At 42.1% G+C, this 26084-nt stretch overlaps 1 protein-coding gene across 1 annotated transcript in view; it reads right to left on the reverse strand.

Moving 5' to 3' along the window:
• The window catches only part of NDST4 (N-deacetylase/N-sulfotransferase (heparan glucosaminyl) 4), an 81988-nt gene that overhangs the window by 39713 nt on the left and 16191 nt on the right, over nucleotides 1-26084 (reverse strand). Inside the window, exons 2-3 of the mRNA XM_010135869.1 lie at nucleotides 13184-13271; nucleotides 8313-8467 (exon numbers count right to left, since the gene is read on the reverse strand). Of these exons, the coding sequence (XP_010134171.1) occupies nucleotides 8313-8467; nucleotides 13184-13271 (243 nt within the window). The remainder of the gene's footprint in view (nucleotides 1-8312; nucleotides 8468-13183; nucleotides 13272-26084) is intronic.

The raw sequence follows: 26084 nt of genomic DNA on the forward strand, positions 1-26084 counted from the left end.
AATTGTTGCAGTGTCGTATGTCGAATTTTTTGCTTCTTGTTTCTGGAATAAGAGAAAGATTCCTTCCTGATTAAGAAACCCCATAAATACGCCCCATAGCTCCTGAATGGGCTTGTGTTTTCCATGGTATTAAGGTAGTAGCAAAAAAAGCTGAACTCTGATGGGCATATTTTTCATTTCATAAATATCTATTCAGCTCAGTTTCTGAGGAAAATATGTGCATTTTCATGAATGTAATCTATAGGTTATCTGGAAAATATCTTCTAATGGCACAATGAAGTAGTTACTGTGCTGGCAGAAGGCATTAAGGAAGAAGCTTAGCTGTGAGCATGCTGGGCATGTTCCCTTCGCTCCTGACGCTCTCCTGCCTTTGTTTCGTTCCTCATCCCTCCCACTCCCCACTTAGCATGGGCCATCTGAAAACCCCATGTGACGATGAGGCCTGATAACCACATCTGCAGTTCAGGATATATTTAAAAGAGCAAATTATTTGAAGTGTAAGCTATACATGTGAAAATGAGGTAATTAGTCTCATTGGTCTGAGTGACTATTCAGAAACACATCCAGCGTTGATCATCACCTACTGCCGGAAAGACAGGCTGTGCTCTGCCTCTTTGCCTGCCAAGGCTCATCTCCAGCAGGTCCAGTAAAGGCCCTTTTCAACTCTTCCACAGCATCTCCAGGCTGCAGGATGTCCTGCCGCAGTGGCTCTCGCCAGATCCCTTCCTGTGCTTTGGGCACTTACTGACTTAATTTTACTCCCAGTACCGCAGCATACATCAGCTGTTTTCACAGAAAACTGATGTTCAGAGGGAAATGGCTAAAATGTGAGACAATTTTTTTGGTCCTTCCTCTTGCCTACATTATCCAAGAACTGTTGATTACTTTTATTCTGGGGAACAGAAGGTTCTGGTGGGCATCTTAAAAGTACTTTTCAAAGAAAGGTTTTTTGGTTCACTGACAAAAATTAAGTTAAATCTGTAGGGAACACTTGTTCCTACATCACATAGTGCAACCACTTAAAATTATCCATTCCTTATTAGTAAAGCTCTTGGGTTACTGGCTGAGCTTGGAAAAAAAGAAACCAAAACTCACTGTTTCATAATTTACTGAGAGCAAAATGTAATTTCTGCTTACTGATGTTGTTACCTACCGGAAAGGCAAGAGTCAGTTTAAGGGTGAAACGAGGAATAGCTCTATAATGAGAAATGTTAAATCACCCTTTTGTCTGTTGGTTTGTTTGGGGGGTTTTTTGTGCTTTGAACATGAATAAAGGAAAATTATATGTAACAGTTTCTGAAAAATCTGTCCATTTATTACTTTGAGTAGTCTGTGATGCTCATGGTGTCAAATACGCTGTGTTGACTTAAATCTACAAACCTTCACCTGTGTTAGGGGTATACAGACACATAACTGTAAGGCAAATGTGTCCTGAGCTAATGATCACTGCTCTGAACGGGGTGTCACATGTAGCTACGTGGATGAATACATGTAAAATCCTGTTTATCTACTTACTATCTGCTGCTGGTATTGCCATAGCAACGGAATGATGAAATGAAATACAAATGAAATAAGGCAGCTTTTCGTAAGTTCTGCGTGTGAAAAGCTAAATAGCCTCTGAATAAAACCTGCATGCTACGTAGCTTGTCACAAATATGTGTCAGTCACTCAGCTACCCACCGGCTTTAAGAAGAAACAACTAACGTGTAATCAATCAGATTTTCTTCAGTCAGTTCCGTGTTCAGTTCACTTGAGTAAATTAAATATTGTATGTCCTCTTTTAGTGATGTCTGTTGCTCTGTTTCCTCTTTTCCTTTCATTTTATTTTTAAATTTAGTTTGGAATTGGGAATTAACGTGTAATAAAGGAGGAGTACCCATTTGAATCTAAGCTATTGGGCAAAATGGGAGTGAGTATATTTTCTTATTTCTATAGATTTTCTCACATATTCCAAGGATCAAGTTCCAGAAGATTTTATTGGGTTATTTTTATAACCAAGATTTCCATAGATTTTTTTAATTTTAAATCTTTTTTAGAAACTTTCTGCGTATTTCTAGTTTGAAAATCTTCCAGCCCTTTTTGGCACTGAGAACAGCAGCATTCTGTTCCTTTGCGTGCTTAAGATGGAACCCCAGAGCCATTAATTTTGGATAGGTTAAATCTGTATTTTACTCGCACTTTAAGAGACTTTCAATTCTAATTTAAAAGACAGTGTAAGCTGAAGCTGCAGCAGTGGGTGGGGTCAATATTAAAGGAGAATTACTGTTATGACCTGTGAGATGGGGGGAAGATTAAAACAGTTGTTGCATTTTTGGCAAAAAATTCGCCGAGCTGTGGCTGCTTTCCGTGCATTGGTTTGCACCGTGGAGTGGTCGGAGAGGACGTGACCTGCCTTGTTTTAAGGGCTAGACCAGACTAGAGGATGCTCTGTAGGAGCACACTCCGTGTGCTCTGGGCACCAGTGAGCATATGGTATGCAGGTCAGACTACTGCCAGCTCAAAACTACCCTCCCTGTGATGCCTGCATGTGGCCACCACATCTGGCCAGTGGCAGCCACCCAGGGAGCTGCTGTCTCACGCACATGCTCTTGCACCTAAGCCAGAGCAGTGGGAATTGGAAACCCATAGACCTGCCAACGCAGACTGGCTCATCTTTGCACCCTCCAAAGTTACCTTGCCCAGAGCCCATGTGTAGGACAAGTGCTTCTATGGGTGATTTGAAATGCCAGAGCAATCTGCCAAGGCTGCTTATCTCTCTCAATTATCACTTTTGCTCAAGCAAGTGAAGATTTGCTTGAAACTCCTGACCTCTTTCGACCTGCCAATTTGTGCAGAAATGAGCCGTGATTGCCGTGAGTCAGCATGTGCTGCGCGTACTTATTCTGCGTTTGCAAAAACCCCGCTGCTAAAGAAAGGGCAGGTAGTGCAGGGTGAGTGCTGCTCTCCAGAAGGAGGTATGTTCTCAACAAGAAACTTTACATTCTTACAGCAGTTAATCTGTGAGCGGAGGTTGGAAATTTGAATAAGAAACATTGTACAGAAGATTGATTATTTATATCAGCAGGATCTTGTCTGACAAAACCCTAGTTTTTGATTGCACCAAATATTACATGTCCTCGTTAAAATACAGTAAGCAGTAATATGAAACAAAACCTAAAACTTATAACACAACTGGCATTTGGGTTCTTAAAGATCACTGGTGATTTGTTTTACAGAAACATCTAGAACTGGCCATTGTCAGAGAAAATAAAAAAGCAACCTTTTAATTTATTAAATCTTATTTCTACTGTAGATCTTTCCACACAGTCAGTTGAACTGCAGCATTCCCTTTGGAATAAAGACTTTTATTAGATGAAAAAGTTAACAATACAGCCTCAGATAAATTTGCTAAACCTTGTGACTTTGCCCAACGGTAGGTGGATGTAGCACTTTTTAAGATGCTACCTCCCAAAGTTAAAAGATTTACATAAGCTTTGCATATTTCTAGTACTGGGATGTATTTCTAATACTGCTGCACACAGGTGACATTTCCTATAAGGTTGTATGTTACTATGTCAGTTTAAAACACTTAGGAAATCTTCTCTTGTTTGCTAAATGAATTTGCTATGTTCTTGTTTGTCAGCACTCTCAAAAATGTGTTGTATTTTATCGTTTACAGACACATGATTTCTGTTGTCAAGGGTTACACTTCTGGGTAATTTTAATGGAATAAATATTTCAATCTTCAATTACTTTTAGTGCATTTCTAAACTTTAAAAATCTGGTTAAATGCTCTCTAGCTAGTTGTGAATGATGTTCAGCAAACTGGAGGTGATTGTTACTGAGCTATAGGGGCTCTGTGTGTTGGTATTTGCTCTCACCATCGTTGTTTTTCTATCTCTGCGGCGTGGCTGTACAATGCGCCAAGCAGAGAGCGCAAGGGGTCTTAGCAAAGTGGGTTTGCTGGAGTGGGCATCAGATCCAGGATTGACAGGACATGGTAAGAGCCTGCTTTTCGCCAGTCTTACATAAGCCTCCCAGATATCACCATGACTGCTGTTCTAGGCATGCTTCGCACTGTAGCAGTCTAACAAGAGGCAGAGATGATGCTGGCATTAAGATGCTAGGTTTCCGAGGATGTGAAATGAAGAGCAGTCCAGCACTGAGGAAGCTCTACGTGACTAGGAAACGCGTAGGTGCTGCATGTGTGTGGTGCCAGATCAAGCTCAGAAAGCAGAGGCAGTCTCACAGGTATGCTGTCAAAGAATGCTCCTGACTGGGCAAAAGCATTAATGAGGATGGATTATTTTGGAAGGACCTTAAGGTTAAGCAGAATAAATATCTCCTCTGCAGAGGACAATGTCATCGTATCAATGCAGAGCATTTACAGTACACTTTTAGAGGAAATCCTTATTGGGCATCTCTCCTTCCCAATGTTAACAATGGGAAAAATCAGACGCTTTTCATCACATGTACTTTGGTTTTGATACACGGTCATCGGTCTTCATATTCTTGGCATTTAATTGGTATGTTAAAAGCTCATGGTTTCTTTGTGGTTTGGGCAGCTCAAAAGTTTCAGGCAGAGGAAGTGCTAATGTGCATCTGTAGCTGGTTTATACACAGGAGACTGAAGCCAAGGAGTGTTTCTAGACAAGCTCTGAATTGATTTATTTGTTTTGTGTATGTGTATCTCTGAATCAATTTGGTTTTGTATATGTCTCACTTCATATCAGATCACAGCTACCTTTTTACAGTCAACGACAGTTTTTGCCTGTCTCTACTGTGCTTTGGGCGCATGTGCTCGCAAATGAGCACAGAAGATAATCACTGAGCAAACAAATCAAGGAACAAAATAAAGACCTACAAGCTTTGGATTAAATATATTCTACTTGGTTTTGTCAGATAAGGATGTACAAAGCAGGGAGGAAGGACATCTCGTGATTAAAAGATGGCAGTGAAAACTTGGTTTGTTTTATTTTTAGAATATGTACTATCAGACTTCTGCTTCTGCAATTTGTTTACCTCTGTGTATCAATTGCATTGCCTATAAACAAGGAGAATAATACTTGAGATATTATCAGTTTGCAAAATTTAATCTAAGGCTTAATCCATTACTGTCGTTAAAAGATTGTGGGATCCTCTGATAGAAAACCCCATGAAATAGGATTAAGTAAAACCCAACTGATAATCAAAATAAATGTCATTTGCCATTTCCTTAGGCTCTGCAGTGTACCATACATGTTTATGTAAATAAGATGACATTGGGATAACAAAGTTCTGCAACTTACTTTGCCAGAGTTAAAGTCTCTGGCTCTTGTTCCTCTGAGGCTGACGATATTGTGGGTGCTTTTGAGCAGAGATTTGGCAGTGAGGGCTATGGATGGGGGCAGCTGTAGAGACCATCAGTCCAGCACGTGTGGACCAGGATTTTGCCATGCAAAACTTCCTGCAATGCCTGCTGGATCCAGAGCAGGGGGACAGTAACATTTATGAAAGCTGTGAGAGTCTCTTCCTCTCACTAGCTAGGCATGAAACAGCAGAAGTGATAAAAATCTCAGTGATCCATAAAATCTAATGATTTGGAGGGCTCTTGTAAAAGGCAGTCTCCTGATTCACATGTAAGGGAATCCTTTAAAGACTCCTGATTTTACTAAGCCCCAGATACTCAGAGATATACGTATCTGCACTGAAATCGAGGCAATTAGGTGTATGTATCCGATTTCTACATGCATTCTGTGATAGAGCTCTTTGAGGCTGGCTGCAGTTGTAAGCCCTCATTTTATAAAGCATTGTTATGAGGCATGGATATAGCTGTGTAAAGCAGAACAAGGTCTTTTATCTAGTCACCAGCTGTAACACCTGTATTTCTCGCTAGTGTTCAGCAGTCTGCATGTGTACTTGAGCTCCCGTAAACCAATGACGATACATACAGTGTACAATCCTTCAAGATAAGGACATTCCTTCCACAAAACTTCTTCCCTCAGTAAATGTCAGTATGATACTCTCTTGCATGTAGAAACTGCTGACTGTGATGGGAATTGGGTGCAGGTTTCCAGATCGTGTGATCTGGTTTAGCTTTCTCCTGAAATGATAAAGCCAGGAGGAGCCTACAGGTCTTAATGAACAGAATTTTTGTGGTGGTATTTGGTAGCTTTGATTGTTCTTCCCAAGCATAAAGACGGGCTCTCCCATCTGAAGACCCCATTGCTTTCTTACCCATGTTTAAAAAAATGAATGAATAAATACCACATTAGGTGAGGAATGAATGTGATGATACCTCCGAATAATTACTGCAGTTTTCCTTACAGAAGTGTCATTTCTACTTGCAGCTTAAAATGGAAAATGCAAAAGAAAATGGCAGCAACATCAACCTGTGATCCCCTGAGTATGAGACTAAACAAATATATCACAGCACGAATAAAACATGTAACATCAAGCAGAGTTTCTATGTATTGATCTAGGTCTCTAGCTGGAGACTCACACTGTGAAGTCAAAGAATAAAGGAGGACCTGTAGGAGTGCAGCTGTAGAACAGGGAGTTCCTTTCCCAGGTAAGACGTGATGCTGAGGATGAGAAAGGAGGAAAGGATAACGAAACTACTCTGAAGTCATGGCTGGGACCTCTCCAGTAGCTATTGGGAGGTTATTATATCAGGAAGATAAATTTCTTCCACAGACAGGATTTCACAGAAAGCCTTTTGAAAAGAATGCTCTCATAGGTAAATTGTAAAGCAGATATAGATTCAAGGTTAAGAGGTCGGTGTAACCCCTGTCCAAATGTTAGCAGGAAATAAAGCTAGTAACAGCAGCCTTTAACTGACATCAGACTCCTAAGGAGTCTCTGCCCTTCAGTGATGACAGGGATATGGGCTTTATCTTTCTGTAGCTGAAGTTGCAAGCAGGTTCTGTTGCAAGCCCTGTTTTCAGGCTATGCTATAGATTTTACTCCTAAAAGTTGTTTGACCTAGAGGAATTCAAGTTTCCTGGAAATACTAGGATAATGTCTCCGTAGGCTTAAAGATGAATAGACCATGTATTTTTGAGAGATAGATTATCTAAAAACTTACTCTTGCATTTAAAATCTCAACTATAATTGGGTTCCGGGCCAGGCTACACAAAAGGCATGAACAGGCGATGCCAGGAATGAAGGCTGACAGTAAAGCAGAACTGTAGAAAGGAAAAGAAGTCATCCAAAACGCCTCTGTACTAACGCGCTGCCAAATGGGAGATGGCAAGGGGGGGCGGGGAGGGAAGTCTGGCAAGCAAAGTAAACAGTTAAGCCATATTTAATGAATTTTTTTAAAGGTTATTAGGGAAATATTTTTGTAAACAAGGGAATAATTTGCCTCCAACTGTTTGTTTAGGCATCTGCCTCTGTTAGTTTCCTGATGCGCCTTGGCTCATGTGAGGGATGGGAGGAAGGGGCAGCTGCTGGCTGGCCTTTCTGAGCTGAAAAGTTCTGAGACTTGTGATCCCCGAGCAGCAGGGAAAGCCCCACTGTGTTCCTTTGCTCTTTTGAGTGCTCTTCTGGTTGCTACACCTTGTAACACAGACCACACAGTATCTTTTCTGAAGTGAGCAGTTAGAGATTTCAGGTTTTCTTTGTCATGCTCAATAAGCAAGTAGAATTACTCGTGAAAGGACTCTAAATGGTTTCCACCTGACCTCGGAGCACAAGTGCTCTGAGCTCTGGGCAATGCTAGGAGGATAGCTCTTGTACGTTAACAACACAGATGAGCAAAAAATGAAACCCCATTAGCTATAAATATTAGTAACAGGTTAGCTATGTAGAGAGCATATTTTGAAGCAGGTCATCTGAAAAAAAGTACAGTGAAATCCAGCAGCTTTACATTAGCTTCAAGATTTCTCAAAAACCATATACAGCATTCAGGGTTCGCTGCAAATTTTCTCTTTCTCCTGTAGAGGATGTTTGCACCAGACTTCAGGAAGCTGATAACTTGTGTATAAACCCCTTGCTACAGCTTAAAAGGCCGGCTGATATCTACTGATTCACTGCTTCTGGTCCCTGTGACTGGCTTGGGTGAAGGGCTGCTACCTCTCTAGAAAACCCATGTCAGCGAAAAAGTGTAAGACAAAATTGAGCACCAGTTCGAGTCACAGAATGGCTTTTTGGGGGCTGAGTTTCCACTCTGGGTGCTTTACTTACACTATCTACGTAAATATATATATGTGTATAACACAGAAAACCATAAAAACAGCTTGGAAAGCATAGCTATAATATACAAAGGTGTATTATATATCCTAGAGAACTTCTAAAATATATTCGAGATGTATATATATCTCCCAGAGAACTTTTGGGTAACTTTTACTCACTATTGCAAATTCTTTGTTGAGGATCATCTGCTCCACCAGCGACGACTCATTGTGGAAGAGATGAGGCTGCATGTGACTCCACATATGTGGAAACCACCAAAACTCATCCACAGATCGCAACAGCAGGTCATCGCCCTCATCTTCTTCTTCAGTCCCTGGAAAAAAAAAGAGGAACAAAAATGTCATAGAAAAGCAACAGCAGGAAATGCCTATAATTGTGTTTTAAACACCAAAGAGGCGGCCAGAAAACCTAATGTCCTTGTCCTGGATGTCTCGCTGTGCTGCAGACATACCACAAAAGGAGTGAGTGGGGGATTAGCTACCATCAATGGTAGCTATCCCTCGCTAATCCTGGCATGGGGTTAACTGAAGCAATTCGAGTAAGAGTTCGTTTTCAAGGGCTGTTGTGCTGTGTAATGCAGCAGGAGTATTTGGTATTTAGGCTCCCCATGAAGGCGGAGGTTGGATGGACTTGCACTCACCTGCTTTGGTCCTGCCAGACACTTCACAGTTATAGCTGACATCAGAGAGCTCTGTGCCCAATCTTGCCAACCTCCCCCCAAGCTTGTAGCTCCCTCATTATTAGCCTTGTTAAATTGAAATCTGATCGTTTCTGGTAAGGCAGTTTCAAAATAGGATTAGGTGGAAAACATGAAGCTGTAATGGCAAAGGAGTTCCAAATGTTGTTTCCTATGGTTCATACCCAGTTTTTACCTGGTTTAATCTTGAAGTAAACCCAATAAAAACTCCTGTGTTAGTGAAGACTATCTGCTTCAGGTGGAAGCAAGCAGTTATAACAAAGAAACCCTTCCATCTGAGAAATGATACAATGCTGCTCCCACCACCAGCAGACATATGTCTGCAGTGCTTTTTCAAATTGGAAAGGCAAAGTTACGTTTCAGTAACTTCCCCCTCAAACTACGCGACACTGTTCAGTTTATTAGCAGCCGTCCTTCTCACTCCATTCAAAGGCTTTTATTTAGCTTCAGTCGAAGTCATTGCCAAATCAGTCTACTGATGCCAATGTAGACGTCTGGTGTCCTACAAGCCTTTCAGTGTTTCGCAAAACTCTTTGGAAGAAAGTGCTCCGTGGATTCCACGGTTTACTTCTGTGGCATGAGGCAGGAATATGTGGAGACGGCTGTTCAGTACGCGCACTGCAGTTCTTTATTTTTCACTTCTGCAGTGTGTTTTGAAGAATGGTACTACACGAGGAGAGCATTACTTTGAAACTTTCTCCTGGTGTCACTGCATCATTTTACCTCCCCTCTTCACAACACTCTCCAAGTTCTACGAAAGTTGCCCCCGCTGATAGAATTGCTGCTAGGAAAAGAAAACAATGTTGTTTTCTAGGTCATTCTTCATTGAAAAGAAAGGTCCAGTGGCTGCTCCTTCTGAGAATGTCGTCTTTGTGTGAAACTTCTGCATGCCGTGTCTGTCAAATGACTGCTCTCCTGGTGCTGGGGGTACGCGGTTCACTTGCAACCATCCAGGCACGTGGACGGGAAATGTGACCGGGGAAGAAACTTAGCATGGGCTTCCAAAATCGGACAGAATAGAAAGGGATAGGAGTTTGTGAAGCTGTTGAAGAGCTCTTTGGTAACCCAAAGGTAGAAAACTGAAGGTTGAAGAGGGGAAAAAAAGTGGATAGTTGAAATCCATAAAGAACTACAATCGTTTGATGTAAGATGTAGGTAAAAGTGTAACTTAGTGCCTCAATAACATTTGAAGTAGAGAATGGTTCTCAAAATAATTTCATTATTAAAAAATCTATTTTAAAATCCTATTTTTTCCTACCAATTTCTTGGTAAATTTAGATGCAGCTAATCAAACTGCATTTTTTTTTTACCGTGACAAATACGCATCGTGCAAATATGACAATTAATGCAGCATTTGGTGAGTGCTTCTATTGTTCAAATATTTGTTGTCCATTCACTTATTCACAGTACTGGAGGCAAAATAAGTAATTTTCAGGTTTTAATTTCTTGTAAAAGAACATTCTTTATGTAACTTTCTATCTCTATTTTACTGTGAAATCTGAAAAATGCAGCAGACCTACCATGGCAGTGGTGCACATATATCTGCTTTCAGATGCACCATGCACTTTACACAGGTAGGTAATAATTCAAGATTTGTCTGAGCATAATAAATAATCCCATATTTTAAAACTAAAACTGTAACTTAGAGGTCTCTTTTGAGGTCAAAACTGGAACTAAGTTTGAAGTTGCTACCAATAAACCTATAAATCTTAAATGTAAATCCTGAGAACATCTTAAATTCTATTGCCACAGCAGGAACAAGTAAAAAGCGTTTGCTAAAACTGCGTAACTAATAGGGTCTGCTCATTTTTTTGCTAATAAGGTGACATTTACAGTGAATAGTTTACTAGTGTCACAGAAGGGAGTGGTGGTGCTGAGATAATGAGCAGGGAGGCTGATGTGTCAGCTATGGTACTTGTGCACAGGTATACAAACTAGAATTGGGTCTTGTAGAATAGAGATCAGCAACATTTTCTGAGGGAAGTGTCTAACTGCTTAATCTGCCAACACATCCTCACACTCACATCTCTCCTGTAGTGTTAAAATGATGCAAGTTTGAGAAAGGAATGCAAAATTAAGGAAGTCAATAAGGCATAGAGGTTGTAGCGCTCTAAGAAAGTATGGTGAATATCCGATACTAAAAGCCTCTCTGGGTAAACAAGCCACATTTCCAGTAATTAAGGAATACCTTTCCATGTTTTATTTATAGTGAGTCAATAAAGTGTATATAGCATGGAGAATACTTTGAAGCCTTTCCACTGAGCTGATATGACAAAACACCACCGCCAACCTGTAAAAGATGTGTTCCCTGAATCTCAGACGCACTGCTGAGCACAGGCAGCAGCAGGTCCCTTAGTGGAAGCAGTGACATGCTTCCACTCATTAAGTCGTTCTGTGCTATTTTTGAAAGCCTTGAGAGCCTTCAGAGGACAGGCACACATGCACACTCCTCTATTTTCCCTCTCTACAAATCTGAAATTGTTCAGTGATATATCAGCTGGGCAAGAAAACCTGTGACAACAATCTGGAGGCTGTTGGGGTGAACGAAGGAAAAAATGTGTTGTCAGGTCAGGAGTTTGGTTTTTGTAGAAAGGCTGCATGTTTTGTGCCAGACACGGTTCAGTATGTCATAGTATTTACAATAAATTATCTCTTTCTCCACCTCCTTGAGTGACCTTTCTGTGCAGTGGACACTGTAATGACTGATACCAGCTTTACAGTGTAGATGGCCAAACCAAGAGCATCCTACCTAAGAGTGGCTCAGAGCCTTGGGCTATTTTTCTTTATTTTGCTGTGTTATGTGTGTGTCCAATTAATCTCCAAAAGGAATAGCGACACAGGCAGGTCAAGATGAAGTGAGAATACTAAAGTTCTGTCTCCAAAGTTGCTCTCTAATCACAGGTCTGCCACTGGCTTGTTATATGACTCCAGGCAAGTAATTCCATCTCTCTCTACCTCTCATTTTTCTCAGGCTCTCCAGCCTATATCTTTAGTCCGTAAGGTTTCCTGGGCAGCAGTTGCTTAGCATTATGTGCTTGCGCAAGGGGAAAACAGCCTGGACTTTGAAAGTGACAGTGATACAAATACATAATTTTGGTTTCCTTCTCTTCACTCATCCCTCAAATGCTTCCATGTCTCCCCTTCTCCCAGGGACCTCTGTACTCTCCCAGTGGGTGGTGAAATGAAGACACAAGAGCTGGGTAAGCTCATCTGTTTGGTGTGAAAATACCAGCAATGAAAAGGGGAGTACTGCTTACTCCTACACTGAGAGGAGTGACCTACCTTACCCCGCAGCAGCGACCTCATGGCCCGTGACAGCTGGGACTGAATTGTTCCTAGCTTTTAAACTTACCCTCCCATTCTCTTGTTGCTGTAATGCTGCCGCCCCTCCTCCAGAGCAGCTTCTCGGCTTCCTTAGTGAGTGTCACTAAATGTGGCTGAACATATCCTCAGCTGACAGCTGAGGATTTTGGAGCTGGTCCTCAAAGGTGGAAAGGGTGTAGGGTTTGGAAAGGAGAAGGACAGGAGGTGTCTCCTTTGAGGTAGAGTCACTGAATGTGTATTTTTTTTTGCCTAAGCAGTACTAGAGAGCAGCGTGGCTCAGTGGCAGCAGAGGGAAGCCTGAGTGGAGGTGCAGCAAAGCTTTAAGAAGGAAAAGGAGGAGGAAAAAGAAAAAACAAAATCATAAAAAAAAAAAGGACATTGTGCTGTGGAGAAATGGAGCAAAAGAAAGGCATCATGAGGAGGAGGAGATGTAAAAGCGCCTAATATTCCACAGAAACACAGTGCAACTGTGCAACTTGTTACTGTATAGAGTGTGAAAGGAGGGGGGTTTCAATACAAGCTTATTTTCAGCTTTTCCTTTTACCATGCCTCCTGATCTGCAGACCACTGAGACCGGTTACCTTTACCGTTATAACAAAACCTTGTGCATCCCACTCCGTTTCTGCCTCTTAGGTTCAGAGACACGATTTTCCAGTCTTTTGTATTTCATTGTAACTATCATACTGGAAAAATTCTACTATGTCTTCAATGCTACCCTGTCTTTTGTGGAATTCTGGAGACCTTAGCGGCTACTTTGCCTCCTTTATAACCCTAAGATTTACCACACATCTTTTATAAAAGCGCCAAAGGCATCCATGAGTTCCTGAGAATGTACCTTTGCCTCTTTGGACACTGAATTAGCCACTGGATGCTAAATTGGTGGAACATCTATTTCCCACGGTTCCGCTTAGTCAACGTGTTATTTTAAAAGGGCATGTTTAAAGCTAGTTTTAAAATCCTGCTGCCTATTTAACTGTAGCTACCTGAAAGCATGAAGTTCCTTCTTACCTGTGTGGTAAAATTTTCCTGAAAATCCAAGGTTGAAGGTAAAATTTGCAACCTGAGTGCGCAGTAAATTTTGAGTCTCTAGTAAAGCCTGAAATAAATAAGAAATTAACATGCATTTAGAAAAATGAATATTAATTTTTGGAATGCCTCATTTTAAAAGTGGTGTGTAACTGAGGAGATACAAAAAATGTGACCCTGTTATATGTTACGCATTTTATTTTGGGCTCATTCTTTTTTATAAGACACTTGCAGCGAGCTTAATTGTTCCATCAGGATTTGATGGTCTAGCAATGGTAATAATAGTACCTAAGCACCAAGGTAGGTGAAAGATCTGTAACTTCCTGGACCAAGATGCTACGTGTTGTTTGCAGTGATCTACGGCAGGCCTTGAAACCAGCCATTCAGAGGCAGCAAAATACTTCATCACAGGGTTATCAATGAGGCTTCATAAAATGTGCTTAAAACCTGAAGTTTTAAGATGTGGAGGCCTTAGAATTTACTTACCTGAAGAAACATTTCTGATTGTGTGTCAATACCAATTTCAGGCTTAAATGTGAATGAGCAAAACTCCAATTTTGACGTATGGTAGAAGTAGTGTCCATGTCAGAAAATAAACCCCTGCTTATTTTTATTCTCTCCTCTAAGCAAAAGACAATACCAATCTAAACAACATTGAGGGAAGAGGGTTGCTTATGGAAGAAATAGATGTAGTCTTGGTCACCCATCCACTTTTTCTTGGACTTATTTCCAAGCACTAGAGAAAGAGAAAAGACGGCCCAGCTTGTGAGAGCTGTCTGCATTTACAGTCAGTTGTCAACTCCACATGCTTCTAAAGATAGCCCTTGCTGCACAGATGTCTGCCTCCTTTCAATCACCAGCCCACGGAATTTGGACGTGCTGCATATGTGAGATGGATCGTGCGTTTATCTCCCTATTGGTCTTGCCAATGTTGAATGGGTTATAAAGTCTATTTTAGTCAATTTTCTGTGTCTCCATTACGTGGCTCTTGAGAACTTTTCCCATTATCTATTAATAACAGCTCTATTGATCAGATGTTCATGTTCTTGCACAGTTCAGGGACAAAATGAATGCAATGCTTTACACACAGTCCAAGGCCAGCTCATGTTTCCTTTCATTTGAAAAGATTACGTTTTGTATCGGCATTAGTAATTTCACTTAACATTTCAGGAAAACAGCTTTACCTTTTTGCTCAACCCAACGGTCTAATTAAAAACAAAAAACCAACTGACTTGTGACCATAAGCCTGAAGTTTGACCAGTCCAGTGTAAATGATGAACCTGGGGTTTATGCAGCTGATATGAAGATCAACTGCCTGTGCAATCCTAGTCCAGAGTGGAGCTGAACGAAGCAGGGCAGGTTTCTGCGGTCTCACGATTTATCACATTTCCTTTGCACTGCAGTGGGTTGGGAGGTGCTGTCAGCTACTGTCAGCATTTGCTGTAGGACGTTAATTTCTCAAAGTTGCTGACTTGTGATTATGCCGATATTTGGGCACTGCGCACGTTGGAGCAGAAGCCTCTTCAGAACCCTCATTTGCTAACAGCCGCCTTCTAAAGAGGCGTCATCCAAGTGCCAGGCAGCTCAGGAGTGTAGTACCAAGGACTGTCAGACAGCGTGCATCTGCCTTCATCTTTTAAACAGAAACATTTATTGGGTGTTAAGGAAGTTGTAAAACAAAGATAGTGGTTATCAGCTACCATAGTCACCAAGGAAACTCCTTTTCTTGCGGAAGGAAATAAAGTGATGTCATGACAGTAAATCTTGTGCGTTAGCATTAAATATTAAGGTAGCAGTATGGTTTCCAGCCTATCTTGCCAGGCATTTAATAAGTTGATTATTCCAATCCTGTGACAATTTCGCAGGTGGGACTATATTAGCATTAAATATTAAGCTAGCAGTATGGTTTCCAGCCTACCTTGCCAGGTATTTAATAAGTTGATTATTTCAATCCTGTGACAATTTCGCAGGTGGGACTATATTTACAGAATATGTAGCAAACCTTTGGTGGTTAAAGTGTAAATAAAACCTTGGAGATCACCACCACTGTTAGCGAAAACACTGAGGAAAATCCTCGGCTGGTAAAAAATGGCACTTAGATGAAACCATTAAAGTTACAAGCACAGAATCTGAGTCGTAATATTTTAGCACATAATTTTCCAAGCTATCTAGAGCATTTTATATATGTTGAGAAAGACTGATGAGCTGAGCAAAATCAATTAAATTTTCCTCTGATGAAAGAACATCTTGAGAAATTACCATCACTTAACATATACTGTAAGGAGGAATGTGAAACAAACATCGTTATATCACTTTGGGTTTTCTCTCTGATTGCCCTCACAGTCACGTCTCAATAAGATGACAGAACTGCAGGATAGGCAGAAGCCTTCCAGCCCAGTGAAGCTTTATTAAAACCACAGAGCAAGGATTAAGATGTAAATCCTGTAACCTGCAGTGTGTCAAGCATTTTTCTCTAAAGGGCAAATCTGTCACTCAGACTGGATTTGGCTTGGTTGTAAGGAGGTTTTTTCATTGTCATTTCCATATATGCATATTAATTCGTATAATATACAGCTAAACTTCATTTTCACAACCTCATCTAATTTTAATACTAAGAAGATATTGTCAACTACGTCAGTCCAAACTTCTTTTGTCACCACTTGCCTGTTTGCGGGGGTGGGTTTAACATCTTCCACATCCTTAACATAAAAAACCGGTCTCTGTTTAGGTGATTAAGGTCTGCCTTCCCTATTTTGAATACACATCTATTAAAACAAAATTGCTAACGACTAATGCTGCTTTCACTGGTCATTTTGCCCAGTAAATAATGAGAACTTTTGTCTCCTGTAGGTACAGACCTTAGCAGCATGGAGCAAAGTGCTACTGCAGGAGAAGGGCAGACAATGTTCTTCCATCCCCCTTCTTGTACTCTCCCGGGGTGGTGAACCCCTGCTTGTTCACTTGTTTGTGAGGATAGCTGCAAGCACCGCTGCTTGGGCAGTGCTCCGGGCTGGTGGAGGAGCTGCATGTTCCTGGCTGCCAGTGCCAGAAACCTTTCCAGGATTTGTGCAGCCTTCACGTGAGGCAGAAGGGATTTATTTTATTCTGAAGGGTTTTGCAGGATGGCGCAAGGGCTATTGAATCGGAACAGCTGGAAATTCTACTCAAGGCCAGGTGCACGCACAGTGGTTCATGCTCGGACTGGCCCTGCCACGCTGCCCCTGGCTCCCCTTGGTGGCCCTCCTGTCCCTCTCCCATCCTTGTCCCCATTGCATGCTCTCCTCGGGACTTTGCTGCCGCCACTGCTGGAGAAAGGGTGGGAGGTGCCCACAAAAAAAAAAAAAAAGCAGGACAAATCTTTTTTCCTAGAGAAGATTTTTCTCTTGGATATTTCATCTGACCGTAGTATTTCAGTTCTACCTGCCAGTGTGTGTCTTTTCTCAGAGTCAGTGGGATTATTTTTTTTTCCTCTGAGTACTGGGGCTTAAAAGAGCTGTATGTGAAGGAAAGCTACTTGCATGTGAAAATATAATTACCATTCCCCCTCGAACTCACGGGGTGTGTTAAAGCAACAGCTAGAACTCACTGCTGTTTTGCTTTGGGGCAGTTAAATAGATCATGCTAGATAATTTTTGTTCTCCAAGGAGAGAACCATGGAGCACACCTGCACGTGGACAAACAGGCACGTCTCCAGTGCCACGCTAAGCAAAGCGCGGTTTCTTTTAAGGTAATCCGAGCTGTTCTTTCAAACACAAAACCTTAATTGCCTGGAATCTCTGAAAACTCACAGGTTTCCTTTTATTAATTGATTCTTTGCTTTGTCAAGGTGGCTTCTCTCTGCCACTCACAAGATATGGTTTCTTCTTTACCTTGCATTTACATTCAGCGGATTTTTACATTAATCCATATAATTACCTTTTGCAGATTTGAAGTTGCCGTGTCTTTATTCTTCATAATTGGTGCATCTATTAAGAAGAAGTGATATTTTCCTGCTATGTCCTTGTTAATTATAATTCTATCCTTCATTTACATAATAAATTTTTGGGGGCAATTTCTGCAGTAACATTTCATGCCTAATAGGAAGCAATTTGCTTTCCTTTATTAAGCATATTAAAACTTCATGCCCCAGACATCATTGACTGTAAACATTTGATTCTGCTCAAATTTAATGCACCAAGGCATTTTGCTCTGCCATATTAGGTTTATTTATGTGCTATGTTCTGGATTGTTAGCTGCTAATGAGACTTCGGCTCTTATTGCTCTAAGGCCTGAACACTAACCTCATTTTAATGAGTTCATTATTTGCTGCCTTCTGAATGGAAGACAACAAATTTTCCTTTTAATTAAAGGTCAAAACACCTCTGGCTAAGGAAAGTGTAGAGGTTATCAAATCCTTAGAGAAGGTAAAAGAATGACTTTTTCTGCTTTGGATTCCAAGCATGGGTGGGCCAGGCTGAGGTAGAAGGTGTTTCTCAGGGGACCAAAACTCCAAATCTGAGCTAAGTGATAACAACAGTAAAATGTGGTACCAGTCTTCCCAGGACATTGTAAAAAAACGAACCCTGAAAGTCAGCCAAAGTAATTAAAGAGGCTTTACTGCTATCCCAAAGGTCCGCGTGGATCAATACTACTGCTAAAGCATGAGCCCTTCTTTGCACGTGCAATGATTTATAGGGTGCAGAGGGCAGATGCCAAATTAATTAAGACAACAAAACTAATCTCATATTTCTTATCAGGGAAAGTGAGGCAAAAGTGACCAATATTGGGGGCTGTTTGTAGCAAGACAGAGGTATATGCAACCATGTGTTTGCGTGTGTGCAAATGCACATAAAGGGCATTGGTGATCCCTTTCTTTGAAAACAGAGCGGAAGCTTTAGTCAAACCAATAAAGGACCAATTACAGGAATTAATATGCAGATCCTTGTCCTTTGTCTAGCATTCTACACCTGGTCACCATCTTAAAGGCAGGCTAACAAACACTGGTTCATATGCATCTCCTTTGAGAAGCTGCTCACATCGTGGCTACTAGCATTAAGGCAGGAAAGGTATTTGGGAAAGAAGGGACCAATGTCTGTGAGAACAGTTGGTGAAATTTGGTTTTGGAGGAAAACCCAAACAGTTTGTGGAACATAAATGTTGTTTAGCATGAAAACTGAAACTGTCAAAGTGTCCTTATAGCAGTTCCAAACACTGCTTCTGCGAAATTGAACCAAACTCCTAACTCTTGCAGGGACCTTCCCAGAAGTTGCTGAGCATGCCCAAGGGCATCGGGAGAAGCCTAGGAGGAACTCAACGTTACCCCAGTGTGAACTAGGAAGTCCAACGTTTCATTGGGACCCTTGGTCATACATGTGGCCTTCCAGAGGCAACACTGTGAATGTGAATTCTGGGAAGCAGCAAAAACTCAAGATCTTTGAGGTTCCTCTCTCTGTGGCAGGGATCTCTCTGGTTGTGTTGTCCAGGGTCCCCAACCTACGGGGCATGCCACTAGGCAGAGCTGCCCGAGGAAACATGATCCCAAGTCGCTACATAGCCTGTCCACGAGGACTGCACAGTGTGGAGGGCAGATGAGAAAGGATGTAGTTCTTCACACAGTTTGGAAGGAAATCAAGGGAAGGAGGGGGAGCTAGATATTTCCGCTTTTCAGCGCATCTGTAATCGGCTGTCATCACGAATTATTTTATTTCCACAAACTCATTCTAGGAAGTGCTCCTGGCATGGGAGGATGTGCCAGTGTCTGGCATCCCAGGGCTACATGGCCAGGGTGACGTTGCCCCATCACGGTCTGAGGGATATGACCGAAAATCTTGTCAGAAATGAGCTAACTTGCCATTACTCAAAGTCACCATTCATTTGGGAAGGGAATCTCATGCTGGGCAGTGATTCCACTGCTGCAGTCTTTTTTCTCTCTTTCATGTGTGGGTGATAATATACATATATGCTTATTCTATACACATTACTATTTATTTATATGTACTGTTGCTATAAAATATGTGCAAATAAATAAATGTAGGTATTCTTTACAGTAATTCTTTGTATATTCACTGCTTGGTAAACAGGATTTTTGCCTGGGATAGGTTGCCCAGAGAGGCTGGGGAATCTCTGTTCTTTGAAATATGATCTGATCTGACTTTCAGGTTACCTCTGCTTTGAGCAGAGGCTTAGACTGAAATCCCTTCCAACCAAAATTATTTTAAGATTTGATGAACGTTTTCCCTGGATTTTTTGCATCAAGACAATTTTCTAAGGCTTCTGTGGTACATACTTGTTATTAATGCCAAGAAGTCTATAAATGCATGTCTTCATTTCTGTTCCTGACATCTGTCCTTCACGCTTTTGCAGTCATAGAGCCCTGAGGTTCATTCCCAAGCTGTTCTGTGCAGCGATTTGCTGGTGGTCTGTGGAAAGTTGGAGGACTACAAAGCAGTAGTTTTGCTTTTGATTCCCAGCTGAAAATTTGCAGAGAAAAAAAGCAAAGAATACTTTCAGCATTGTTTCTTCTCACTGCAAGCAGCTGCTGTCAGGATGTGATTTTTTGATTGCTGCTTCCTGCTCTTGCCACCTCCGTGAAATCTGTGCTAGGGAAAAAAACCTAACAATGCCTGATGTGGTATTGGCAATCTTCAAAGCCAATGCAATCTTCATAGGACTACCATGAAAGAGCAATAATCACAGTAACCCTCAAAAGGATGTTGTGAAATAGCTAGCTGCTGTTTTTCTGGTTGGAAAACAGAATTTTAAAAAATATAAGCCATATCTAGCCTGCATCGCTGACAGAGTCACCGCAAGACCAGGACTCCAGGTTACTTAGTGTCAGCTTTTTAGAGCTCAAATTTCTGCCGTAAGGGGAACAATCAAACTGACTCTATCTATCTGCACTTCTTAAAACACAGCTTGGCGAGGAATTTATAAACCCGGTGCAGCTGAGTCATTGATTTCTGTGTGGTGAGGATTTCAGCCCACTTCCCATGCTTATAACAGAATTTTAACAGGAAGTTCTTTAATACTGTAGTGTAGGAATTATGGAGAATTCACGTTATTGTCTTACTGACTACATTTTGAAGGGAGTATAGGGGTTAGTCAAATCCTTAATGGCATTTTGAAATCACTTGTACTATTTACCCTGTGCCCAAACTGATTCGAATAGCTGTTAAACAGGCCTTGAGTCAGTGGGTGGCTGTCAACCCTCATAGATTTACATTCCCTCTTAACAAACGTTTCACCCAGTGCAGATGGTGTAAATCCAGTGCAGGCTGCAGACCACCCTCCACACCCAGTGAGGCATGCAGGGCCTCGGCCATCGCCCTGCCTTTCCGAGACACGGGACGTCACTTTGTATTTATTTCTGCGAAGTACTATGCCAATCTATAGTGCCATATAAATAATTAATAAGGAGGTCTCTGATGGTGCTGAACACAGCCAGCTCTGTCTGCAGATCTATTTTTTATTATAGAGCTATTACTTGAGTCTGTTCAGCATTTCCCTTGAGTAGCTGTCTTAGTGTGTGGTCCAAGAGGAAATGTGGGTTTATTTGAAGCAAGAAAAAAGTCCTGTTTTGCGCTCACATGTAATGTGTTTATTGCAAACAGAAGAATTTATTTTTATTTTATGAGAGGGATACACAATTTATCAGATCTACTTCTGCTGCTATTTCATAACTCCATCCTAAAGTCAGAAAACTGTCAGGAGTCTAACTGCATTTAATTCAGCACAGAGGAATGCATCAGTTCCTGTAAAAGTTCAGCTAGTTTCAGCTGAATTAGATGAATGAGGTGGTATTGCACCAGATTTACTAGTACTCCTGACTAACTAGCTAATAACATCACATGAGGACTCAGAAGGTGGCTTCTGGTGAAGCACTGTAGGAGAGATGGTGCTATGACAGCGACACGGATACCTGGCAGCGAGAGCACCTTGACCAACGGCACAGGCGTGGGTGCCCTCAAATAAACAGCAATTGTTCAGTCTCTCTTGGAAGAAAGAATTCACAGCCAGCCGTCTTGTACTTGTGAGAAGAGCTAGCAACAAAAAGCTCAAATGAAGAGTGAGGGGACAGTCTAACAGGGCAAAAAGTATAAATTACAGAGCATTAATAAAAAACAAGGTTAATTTTAATCAGGACCAGGTAGATGCGTCAATGCCATTGCTTCCAATCCTCCAGCGGTACCTGGCATTAGGCATGGCCCTGAGCAGTCGCAGGACATGCTGCTGGCACCGTCAGAGCAGGGTATGGCTGCAGTGGTTACCTGCTAGCAGTGACTGCTGTCCTGTGTTGGCATTAGCCACTGAAAAGATTTACAGCCTATTTGGGAGATCACTGAGAGTCTTTAATATAAATCACTACTGATTCTGAAGGATTTTTGAGGAATACTAACCAAATCTGCTGACGAATCCTGGAGGGGGAAAAACCAGCACGTGCCCGCGTTGAGAACGGGTGGCAATTCCCTGTGGCTTTGTGGGGCACGCATCCCACTGGCACTAGCCCTGCTGCTGACCTCAAAAATCCTTCAGAATCAGTAGTGATTTATATTAATAATATAAACCCTGCAGGTTGCATCCAGCCAGAGGCAACAAGTGGTGACACTTTCAGCAGGGCAGTGAAGGGTCTCAGAGCTTGTTTCTTATAAATTCTGATTTTCAAAAGCTTAGGCATTTTCAGCAAAAGAAATCTCTTGAAGAAAGTCTATTCAGGCCTGAGAATCAGGATAAGGTAATCTGTCAGCTGCAGATGAAGGATTTTTAGTCTGGTTATTAAAACATGATCAGGAATGCTTGGTCTAATTTAAATAGCTCACCCATCTTCTCCCAGGCCACCTGCCCACTCAACGGAAAACCCTGGCATTTACTCTCCGAGATGACAAGTGTCCATGCAAGGGCACTGCCCCTCCTTCCTTGTTCGTAATGTGACAGCAACATCAACATCAGCAACCTTGTAATTAACTGTTTATCATTGGAGCCAGAATACAACGGCTGTAGTAATGGCTCGGCTTTTGGGAAAGGATTTCCCTGCTATCTCTCTCTTCTAATCGGTTCAGCTGCAATGGTTTGGTTGTCTCCAAGCAGAGTCGGTAAAGGCAGCCCTTCCTTAAGAGATGCTTGTCTGAAAAACAGGTCAAGTCTTCATCTTTCTCTGGTGGCTCCTTCTCCCTTTGGACACAAAGGTCTATTTGTCTTGTGTCTGGATCTACCTCTGAACTGAGGTTCCACACTCTCCCGCCTCAGACTCTGAGTTCACGGCAGATCTCAGCAGCGGGATGCTGCCCTGTCGCTAAGCTGTGTCTTCTGCCTGTAGCCTGCAGGCAGTGCAGGCTTAGAACAGCAGGGTGGAGAAGGAGCTGATCCATGCTTCCCCCAGGATGGAGGCAGCCAGCCCTGCTGTGTGATGTGCCGTGAGAGCCTTTCCCCTGCCAAGATGAATGTCCCAGTCCTTCACAGAGATGAAGACTCTTTGCAGTCTGATAATTGTGCTGGCTGCTGCCTGGGGAGCACCGAGTACAGCCTTAAGCTGTTTTCTGCTCCTTTCAGAGGCTGTGTGGTCTCTAAAGGCAAACGGCCCGAGCTCCCTACTGCTGCCATTCTGCTTGGCCAACACAAGGAAAGAAGAGATGCTTCTCCCATCTCACCCCATATCCACGTCTGCACAAGGCAGGTGGTGTTTCTCTGTAATTTTGTTGGAGCGTTAGCATGAGAGAGGCCAGAAAGGCAGAGGCAGAACCACCATCTATCTCTGATCAATCACAGAAAAAGCCCTAACCCTAAAATAAGTACTGAACAGGAAAACCATCTTGAGGCTTTAAAGGGACAACATCAAGATTTAAAATAGCAAGTTAATAAAAAATTCGTGTTCAGTGATCACTGTCCTGTTACAGCAAACTGTATTGGTGTCAGTCATTTTGCTGAATGTCACTAGTAGTAAACAGAGACTGATCCTTATAGTTCCTCTCAAGTAATGTTTGGGCTGTGCCAAAAAGAGACCAAAGTCTCCCCTTCTTTGTTATAACACAAGATCATAGCAAAAGACAAGTAACGTTAACCACTGTGTTTTCTTTTACTTGCATCTGCTGTCTGTCTCTTGTTTCTGGGTTGTTCAGAATTGCTTCTTTAAGCAAAAAAACCCACCAAAAACCCAAAAACACTTAACACAAAAAACCTCCAACCCGTTATAGGTGGGCAGTCAGTTGTTATAAATAACTGAAGGGCTGGACTAATGGAGGTTACCTTATTTATCTTCTTTAAGTTACGGATTTGGAGGTACTAACTTTAATTCAGAATGGTTTTCTGCTCCTTTGGTGCCTTTGGAAATCATTTACTTGCGTTACCTTGTCATAAAAATAAAAATTTCTTAAAATTCTCATCATGGACATTTATCTCAGAATTGTGAACTCCTACCAGCAACCTCAAATTTCTGATTTAAATTTACTGCTTAAAACCCAACTGATTTATATGCTTTGTGGTGGAATTGGGCCTGCTTTTTTTTTTTTTTCTCCATTGGCTGCAATCTGTAAAAAGTGTAATTGTGCTAGAACTGGACTCCTTTGAGTAGGATTTCGAGTAGGCTCACAGAAATCTGGCAGAGCAACATTTGTCTTTGTTCTCGAGGAAAAGGTTGGCTCCCTAGGAAACTGCCTTCCCTGGTGGTGCTGGGGAGTATTCCATGATTCCATCAGTTATTTTGAAAAAGTTTGCAAAATCTTGACGGGTAAGGATTTGCTTTAAAAATCACTAAGATTAAGTGTTGCTTTTTAATGTTTTTGAGATGTTTGATACTTGTCTAGCAGAGCTTAACTTCTGACCCTTATGTATTCCTTTTTCCTGACTCTCTCTTGCATTATCTATGAGCTCCCTTCAGTGTTTTGATTGTGTTTGTTAACCGTAAAATGAAAAGGGAATTGCAAGGCAAATGGTCTTGCTTTACACCATGCTCATCTCTTTTACCAGAGGTCAGATTGCTTCTGCCTCCCCTACATCCTTCAGGCTTTAGAGCAGAGGGAGATAAAGCCTGTTCTGTCCTCGAGGACAGGTTCAAAATCCCTCTGCCCCAAAAAATCCTCCTGCTTGCCACTGCTTTATTATCCTTCCCAGCTTGAAGACAGCACGGCAAACTGTCCGGAGATGGAAGCTGGAAGATCCAAAGCAAAATGGCAATGCCTGTGGTAAATTTCTACTCAATTCTCTTGAATAGAAACATCAAAGGCCGGTACGTTCTCCAACAAAATCAAACCAGATCACTGCATGAGGCTGACAAATTTCAGATCAACTATCTCACAGGTTTCAGCAGGTTACTTTTTCATAAAACAGTGTACTTTTCGGTAAAATTGAGAACAAATCTCTCTCAGAGTGAGGGAAAATGCTTCAGGTCATAGATATACAGTTAAAAAGTATCACTGCAGCTTTCCAAAATGTGGGAGAATTATACTGAACTATGGCCCTTCTTCAAATCGCTCTGGATTAGACCTGAAAAATACTCAAACCTCCACCCTTGAGAAATCTAAGTGGTGCGGTGTAATTGGCGAAAAGTATGAAGAAATCTTTCAGCCCTTCCACTGACTTCCTAGGAAGGAAACTCCTGATACCACAGCGCCCTTCTACCTGGCACCACAACCCAAGGCAGATCCAGGGGCTTCTTCTGGTTGTGACAGATGAAGCTGGATATCCAGATCGCTGGATGAGTTTCTATGCCCTGTCACAACAGGATGTCACAACAAATTATCCTAATGGTCCCCTCTGGCCTTTCCTGCTTAACCTTGTTTAGGTGCTTGTGGAAAGCCAGCTCATCCCAAGCCCCCTCAGCGGGGAAGAGAACTGGCTGGCTCCCTGGGCTCTGGAGAAGACCCTGAGCAAGGACAGCAGCTGCTCCCTTGCCCCGCTGGTGAGAGGTCTGGCAGGGAATTTCAGCCACCAGAGAGAAAAGGAGGTTTTGGACGAATTTCCTACCGTCTGATGGAACTCATCCCTTTCTAGGCACTGCTAAATCATTCTTGACAGGGACAACATGTCCCCAGGGCCTCTAAAACTGCTTCTGACAAACAACCTTTTTTGGTATTGGAACACATTGAATTTCCCCAAGCATCATGCATCTGTGAAGTATTTCCTGTTGGAAAAGTATGCTTGTGCTCTCTTCAAGCTCCTCATCTCTGCTTTTCTAAATTACAAAGATGAAGCTGTGCTATGCCCTAAGTACAAAAAGTGCATTATTTGGAAGGGAGAGTAAACATTTCTAGGGAGCATTTATTAATCAGAGAGTGTTTACAGATGTCTTTTATGACATGACGGCTGCTTGGAAGAGAATGGGAACATAATTTTGAAATATCCTTTTCTTTTCCTCAACTTACTGTTTCACAGAATCACACACAATCATCTGGTTAGAAGAGACCTTTAAGATCTCCGAGTCCAACCGTTCCCCCTGGGCTGCCAGGGTCCCTAAACCATGTCCCTCAGCATTCTATCTAACACGTCTTTTAAACACTTACAGGCCTGGAGACTCCACCACCTCCCTGGGCAACTTGTTCCAGTGCTTAATGACTCTCTCTGTAAAGAAATTTTTCCTGATATCTAACCTAAATTTCCCCTGGCGCAACTTAAGGCCATCTCCTCTCGTCCTGTCATTCGTAACATGGGAGAAGAGACCGACCTCCACCTCACTACACCCTCCTGCCAGGTAATTGTAGAGAGCAACAAGGTCTCCCCTGAGCCTCCTCTTCTCCAGACTAAACACCCCCAGCTCCCTCAGCTGCTCCTTGTAAGACAAGTTCTCCCCCACCAGCTTCACTGCCCTTCTCTGAACCCGCTCCAGCCCCTCAGCGTCCTTCTTGCAGTGAGGGGCCCAAAACTGGACACAGTGCTCAAGGTGTGCCCGCACCAGCACCGAGTACAGCGGGGCACT

Source organism: Buceros rhinoceros, unplaced genomic scaffold, assembly GCF_000710305.1.
Source record: "Buceros rhinoceros silvestris isolate BGI_N320 unplaced genomic scaffold, ASM71030v1 scaffold7035, whole genome shotgun sequence".
Lineage (NCBI taxonomy): Eukaryota > Metazoa > Chordata > Aves > Bucerotiformes > Bucerotidae > Buceros > Buceros rhinoceros.